The following is a 7,427-nucleotide window of genomic DNA, read 5'->3' as shown; positions in this document are numbered from 1 at the left end:
GATATGAAAACTGAGACCAAGGAGGACAACATGATGGACCCAGACCTACAATGCTCCACTTAATCGTTGCACCCACATTTTTGTTGACAAATTGTCGTGTGTTTGAATCCACAACCCAAAAGATGCATTAATTAGATGTGCCCAAGATCCTCTCCAAAGCCAGTCGACGTGGGATTGAGGGAGGGAGATTCTTTAAGTATGTGACACTATGCTCTCTCTCTCTCTCTCTCTCACCCAATTGATTTTGGAACTTCAAATTTTCAAATCAAGTCCTAATTCAATATACATTTATTTCTAAACTAAGCAGAGCCAAATAGCCTCTTACAAAGTTATGGCATATTGTGCATGTGTATCCATATATCACTTTTTATTGGGGAGGGGGCATTCTAAGCCAAATGACCTCTTACAAAGAGTTTTATTTTCCCCAAACTATTGAAATGTAATGCTAATAAACATTTTTTCAAGGCGGGGGGGGGGGGGGAGACTAACATCTGGTGAGTATGGCCATTAAAAAGAGGGTCTAAAGTCTAAACTCGAGCCTTTTAAATCTACCATTATTTAACAATTTTCAAATTTAAATAAGAATATAGAATTACAAAATAGCAAAGTGAGATTTAAGCTTTCCTCCAGAATAAAAGTCAAGGTTCAGTAAAGAAACAGCAGCTTGGCCTTAACTCAATATAGAAAATGGATAGATTGACATGATACAAACAAGATGGATATTCCTCCAGTAATACAACCCATCCACCCACCCCACTCCCTTAGAAAAAGAAAAGAATGACCAAAAAGATATTATAGAACTGTGAATTGTACAGATACATCCACTTAATAGGATTACTTGGGTTACCAAAATGCCTCTGCCTTGTCTAGATCATCCAAAATGCTGGACTTCACCTCCTCGGGTAGAGATGCTGATGGACCTGCCTTTGAGTAGAAGCTGGCCAGCGATCTAATTGCTTTCTCAAGCACAACATAAGATTCCTGCAATCACTCAACCACTTCAAGGATTTGATGGAAGACTAATAATGTATGGCTCCATATGCATGTCAAATTTCCAATATATATTCAAGCAGGATCAACACAATTCCATTGGGAATATCTGGCTTTTCGGTAATGAAACTTCTTCATATTTAGACTTCTAAAGCGCTTTAAGGTACCCCCAATGTTGATTCTTAAGCATTGAAAGAGACAGGTGGGGAAGAGCAAATTCATGTGATCCATTTCGCAGAATGAGCCAATAAAGCAAAATGTGATTAAAAAAAAGCACACAGTTTTCAAATCAGTCTTTGACTTGAAGGAATTGTTCACAGATACGGATGATTTTTTTTTTCTTAATCAAACATTCACAATGAAAAATATGTTTAGGGAAATGTAGAATGGAAATATTTTTGGGAGAATCTGTGTAAGCTAATGGTTCTTATAATTTATATATAATACATCTGAAAAATATTTTTTCAATCTTTAACGATAAGTTAGGTTTTGTTTACTTATAAACTCACAAAGGAAGTGTAATGTCTCCCCACCCAGGCAAAACTTAAAAAATAATAAAAATACTCTCATCATAGTGCCCATATCCTCCGTCAACCCTTAATGCAGGTGTAGAAAGAGAAGAAAAAGATTTATTACGACTTTCCTCAATAATGAATGAAGATTCAGCACTAGAAACAAGTCTAGTTTTAACCAATTGGTACATAGTCTTGCCAAGTTTTAGCAGAGAATGGTTTCTGAGTTCTTTTTATGATTTTTGCCTCATTCATGTAGGTGTTATTACCAGAAGAATTACTGTCTATTTAGTTTCCCTTTACATATGACCTTTAGGTGTTTACTGGCTTCGCTCATCTGTTTCTTAAATTTCAGAAGGGAAGATCCTCATGTTCTTGTTAGATGGGACTACTTGATGAATTAGCATCATTGGCAACAGAAGGAGTTTCATGAAACTAGATTGGGCTCAGTTCTGCAATGACAGCTACCTTATGTAAAGACTCGAACAGGGTAGTGGCTAAGTGATGGTAGAAAAGGGGCTTGGAGATGATTCAGAACTAATAATGTCTGGTTTTGCCATTGTGGCGGCAGTAATTAACACTGATTAGTTACCCTTTCTTCTCTTTCACACTAGTCCACAAATTCATAACCAGAAGCACCGATTCGAGTAAAGTGCAATGTTTTTACCTATTTCTAAGCAGATAAAAAGCCAAGATAAGAAGGGACTTACCTCTGCCACCACTTCTTGTTGACCCTTCCAATTACTTAGATACTCTCTGATTGATTCCTTTGCAGCATCTGCAGTCCTTCTAAATTTGGTAATATCCTTGGCGTCTTCCTTCAGTGATTCACGAAGTGTTTTCACAACTTCTCTAGCTGACTTCAAGTAGGCCTTTGGCAATACCTTCCCGGACTTTGTTTTTTCATTAGGATCAAACAGGGATTGAACAGCTCCAATAATGCTATTCTTTCTTTCATCCTCTTGATCTTTCAGGTCCTTTTCCTCTGCTCTTGCTACTGGTGGTATTAAACCATCATTAAGGGTCAAAATGGCAACCAAAGAAGCTCCATTACATATGAGAAAATGTCTTCTACTAAACAAGGTCTCTTGAGAAGATGGAACTAAATGATTTCCAGCCTGCAATTTATCTGCTCCATTGAAGCAAAACAGTCATCAAACATGGCAGATATAGCTCATCATTAGAAGCTTCACCTAGTATGGAGCATAATTCAAAACTTTTATTTCAGTCTTGTTTTGGCCTGATCGAAATGGGTGAAATTTCGCTGGAACAGTGCATTTTTTGCCAGTATGTTTCAGTTGGTCATTTCGGCCATATTAAGCTCCAATACTTCAGGGAAACCTAACTTTAGCCTATATAAACATATGTAAACATTTATATTGCAAGAAAAGTCACACAAAGTGGTGGCTTGGATTTTCTCCCTTGGCTGGCAGTAAATGCCGAACCCTATTGTAGATCTTGTGTCATATTTTGCCTATTCTACACAACTGTTTTAGTATAAGAAGACACAAAGGCAAGTAAAACAAGTAAATTGCGCACCATGAATGAAGAAACATAATATTGATTAATATTAGCAAAAATCAGCCAAAAAAATGAGTTTTCTCCTTCCCACAATCGAAACAGGCGTAACTCACGAGTTCTAGTGTACTCTTGACCAAAACTCTCGAAACAATGTCTTTTAAGATCCCTTTTTTAACTTCCATTTCATCTTGGGGCCTTTGAAATTACAGAAATTTCGCCAATATTTCAGCGAGTTTTTGAACCTTGGTTTGGAGTACATGAAGTCACAAGGCTTGCCTCTGTCACCATGTAGCTGAAACATTAAGGCTCCGTCTGGTGCAATTAAAAAAGGAAGGGAAGTGAAATTTATTTCAAAAAGAAAAAGGGAAGTTTCGTAATCATGATTACAAAACCTACTCAAAACTCTTACAAATTTGGTAATCACAGTTTTCAGGTCTAATCTTTATTGTCCTTTCCAAAAAAAAGGAACTTGGTTAGAAAGTAAAATTTAATAATCAAATTTGGAATTGGAGTTAGTTACACAATTATGGTAGGTAATGATTACATATTTCCCTTGCAACAAACAAAGCCTGAACGGTCTCACCAAGTAAATTGTTCAGAGGAGACCAGCCAAAATGCTAGATATGTTTATAACCATCTTATCTATATCTCTTGAATGCCGAGCTATAGTATGGTTAACAGGTGCCCTTGGGGGTGGGGGAGAGCTAGGAACCAAAAGGGGGGGTTTTGCTAGTAGGATAAACAATTATAGGGGGAAAAGCAATAAATGAGAATGAAATGCTTCATTTTACAATGTTTATTATAATCTTCATAAGTTATTAAAATCATAAATTATCAGGAAAAAGATACGCAATTTTCACCACTTCTCATGTGTACTAAAGCATGGTGAATTTACAGGGTACAAAGTATTCTCTGTTCTTGATTCTATAAACAAAATTTTCATGCATGAGAGGAACAAATGTTGTAAAAAGAATACAATGTCGAAATGGTTACTCACACCGGGGGAGAGGTTTTGGAGTTTTTTCAATTGAGCTGGAAAATAAAGGGAACAAATTCTTTACTGCAAAAACAGTCATCCTGGTTGTTAAAACTAAAAACACTCCAGAGATTACTTCCAGTCTGAACTACAAAATGTCACCAAACTCTGGCCTGCTGCTACCCCCATAAGCATTGAAATCACCTGCATGACATACAGATAATGTAATTTCTGAATAAAGAGAGGTGGTGGAGATACAAAAGAAATATTTCATTTCCTTCCACGACATACTAATAGGGATTTGTCACCACCAGTTGGATAAAAGAAACATGCTTAACTTCAGTGCCTGGAAATGTAACTAAAATCTAAAGCATTCTAGTCAATATAATCAACTTTTCCCTTATTTCTTCAATTTTGTTTCCCTCCCCTCGTGTTGAATAACTGAAATACTTTGGAGGTGGTGGAAAGAAGAAACAGCTATTAGAGTATCCCAGTAACATTAAGAATATGGATAAGAATAAGAAGAGAATTTTAAAATTCTAAGACTTCCATTAAATTGGTAAGGTACCATCACAGTAAACCCACGATGCTTTATGCAGGTAGAGGGATGGATTAACAACCAAAAATTAAGAAATAGGACTACATGTTCATCAGAAAACATCTATAGAGTGTTCTGTGGAGAAATTATAGAACACTCTATCCACAGGAATGAATCCGGACTGTGAAGAAACAGACCTGATGGTGAGGCCATCTATTGCATTACCCTCAGCACAAATCAATCCTAGCTGCAAGGTAAATGCGCCTCTTACCATTTTAAAAATTCGATTTGTGTTCTTGTGAGTTTCAGTTTCAAGTGTTCAATTGATTCGGGGAGTGAGTTTTGCAGAACCCATTAAAATTATAAGAAGAGAGAGAGAGAGAGAGAGAGAGAGAGAGAATTTTCAGTGTAGATTAGAGCAGAAACCAGAGAAGAATAGTTACAAAACACCATCATTCCTAACAATACTTGATGCGGCCTTTTGATAGTTTACCTTTGCTACATTTGAAACAGGGTTTTCCTCATCGCTGCCTCGCGGACCTCAACTTCGCCCAACAATGGCTTCCCGGTTTCCCCAATCTTATCCTAGTCGCCGTAAACTCGGCGCATACGAGTTGGAAGTTGGAACCAAAGCCACCAGCTCAGCGGATCGGGTTCCTCTGTGGCGCGGGGGTGCGCCATATAACATCTGGAGCAGCACAAGAGAGAGATACACGTGTGCGTCGGTTGATCGTATGGCCTGGTCCAATGATGCCTCAGATAGTGCAATACACGTGTGACACCTAATTATCTGTTTTGTTGCAGAGAAAAGCTGCGATTCCTCTTCACCAACCAGCCTGATAGTATTTTTCTGGCATTTGTTCTCGGAGTATGATGAGTACAACACTTCGGTTATCTTGTAGGTGATGATTATTATTGTAAATGTTGTTGAAGCACTGTAGTTTGTCACTTTCTTCACCGCAATCACAATACCATAACAAGGTTAGGACAAATATTTGAGTAATTATCCTCTACAGTGAGTGCGGTGGTGCAGAGTTATCAATTCGGCCGAATAATTCGCGAATCGAATTTTTCCGAATTTTATCAAAAATTCGGACCGAATTCGAATTAAAAATAAAATTCTTTAAAATTCGCAACTTTTTCAAAACTGAATATAAATCGCGAATAATTCGGACCGAATCCGAATTAAACCGAATTATTCATTATAAAGAATGTTTTTGCCAAATATTTGGGGTCGAGCTATGCCACCGGTCATTCTCTTTGATAGGGGTGTCAATTCTGAGCCTGCACCGGTAGGCCTGATCGAGCTTGACAAGTTTATGGTCCGACTTGGATAGGCCAGATTAATAAATGTGTCGGGCCTAAGCCCAACCCGTTTATAAATAGGTAGTACACAATGCAAGGGGTAAGCCATATGGGCCTCTTGACTGGCCCGACTAGGATTGACACGTTTAGCACGATCATTTATATAGGTATTTTGATTTTTTTGGGTTATATATATTATCAATTATTGACTGTAATTAAGTGTAATATCTTTTCAAATTTGTTGATAATTTAATAAAATAAAATAAATTATCTTAAATCTAAGAAAAATAAAGACCATTTAAGCATCGCTTAAGGCTTTATTGGTACATTACCCTATTTAAAGCTTGATTATAACTTGATTAGGAAAAACCCAATTAAATCTCAAAAACCGACCAAGACTAACTCATTCCTTAAACAGGTAGGTCATCGTTCGAGGACATAAACCCGACCGATTGACACCCTTACTCTTTAAGACTTTTGATTCTGATTGGTGTAGCAGAGTTGCCATTGTTGGAATTACATGACATGTCAAACTTATATTGCAAGCCACGTCTTCTTCATGAGACAAAGTTTCCTTAAGCTCATATTTCCCTACCCTCATTAGGGGTGTCAATCGGTTGGTCTGGTTCGATTTCGGTCTGGGTTGAGTCGGTTTCGGTGTGGGAAAGCTGAAACCAAAACCGAACCAATAAGGAAATTCCGATTTCAGTTTGGTTTCGGTTTCGGTGCGGTTTGGTTTCGGTTTATCTTCGATTTCTTAAATCGATTTGTAACCAGGTTGGTTTTGGTTTTTGGTCCAGTTTGGATTCGACTTTCCATACAAATGTATATAAAACTATGCAAATTTTGATTTTCTTAATGAATTTTGGAGTGTTTCGGTTTCTTACTGGTTTGGTTTCAGTTTCGGTTTGGGTTTTGAGCCGGTTTCAGTTTGGTTTCGGATTCATCCGGTTTTTGGTGCGGTTCGATTTGGTTTTGGGGTTGCAATACTCCAAACCGAACCGAACCAATAAGGCTTCGATTTGGTTTGATCCATGTTGTTATCGGTTTGGTCCGGCCGATTTTACCGATTCGATTTAGGAATTGACACCCCTAACCCTCATCAATCCACTTACTGGACCCCATCCCATTACTTACAATCACCACTAGCCTGGGTATCTCTTCTGAGTCTCTTGAAGCACATGACACCCAACTAGATTCCATCTCTCCCTTATCTCCAACCCCTCCCGACCCCACTACCCACTCACCCCAATTGATTATTAATGATATGGTGGACAATGCTATCAACCATGCACATGGTTTATCCTCTCTAACAGCTGATCCAGGTGTTCCTCCTTCATCGTCACAGGATCTTGCTCAACCTAGCCGTAGGCGCTATGCTGTCAAACCCAAAACTTCCTCTGAAAGATCATTAGACCAAAGTGATTCTCTGTTTCTTCTTTTATGTAAAATAGAGAAGGAAATGCTCATTTGCTTGTAAAGATGTTGGTATAAATGGTAGAATGCATCTTTACTAGCAACTAATTGATACGAAGCTTCCGACTAATTCAGATTGACTGCCTCCACACAGGTTTCGTTGGTTGCT

At 38.0% G+C, this 7,427-nt stretch overlaps 1 protein-coding gene across 2 annotated transcripts; it reads right to left on the bottom strand.

Moving 5' to 3' along the window:
• Positions 1-592: 592 nt before the first annotated feature.
• On the bottom strand, positions 593-5,389 carry LOC122075313 (photosystem II D1 precursor processing protein PSB27-H2, chloroplastic). Of its 2 annotated transcripts, none has more exons than XM_042640300.1 (4): positions 5,031-5,389; positions 4,021-4,203; positions 2,213-2,499; positions 593-981 (listed from the first exon to the last, which is right to left on the bottom strand). In XM_042640300.1, exons 2-4 carry the CDS (start codon positions 4,097-4,099, stop codon positions 844-846), a joined length of 504 nt encoding a protein of 167 aa, XP_042496234.1. In that variant the 5' UTR covers positions 4,100-4,203; positions 5,031-5,389; the 3' UTR covers positions 593-843. The 2 variants fall into 2 exon arrangements, with proteins under 2 accessions (XP_042496234.1, XP_042496233.1); XM_042640299.1 differs by having other exon boundaries at positions 2,213-2,631; positions 5,031-5,384.
• Between the last annotated feature and the right edge of the window lie 2,038 nt (positions 5,390-7,427).

The sequence above is a fragment of the Macadamia integrifolia genome, chromosome 4 (assembly GCF_013358625.1).
Source record: "Macadamia integrifolia cultivar HAES 741 chromosome 4, SCU_Mint_v3, whole genome shotgun sequence".
In the NCBI taxonomy this organism is placed as follows: domain Eukaryota; kingdom Viridiplantae; phylum Streptophyta; class Magnoliopsida; order Proteales; family Proteaceae; genus Macadamia; species Macadamia integrifolia.
The sequence above is the reverse complement of the archived record's forward strand: the minus strand, read 5'-3'. Positions and strand labels throughout refer to the sequence as shown.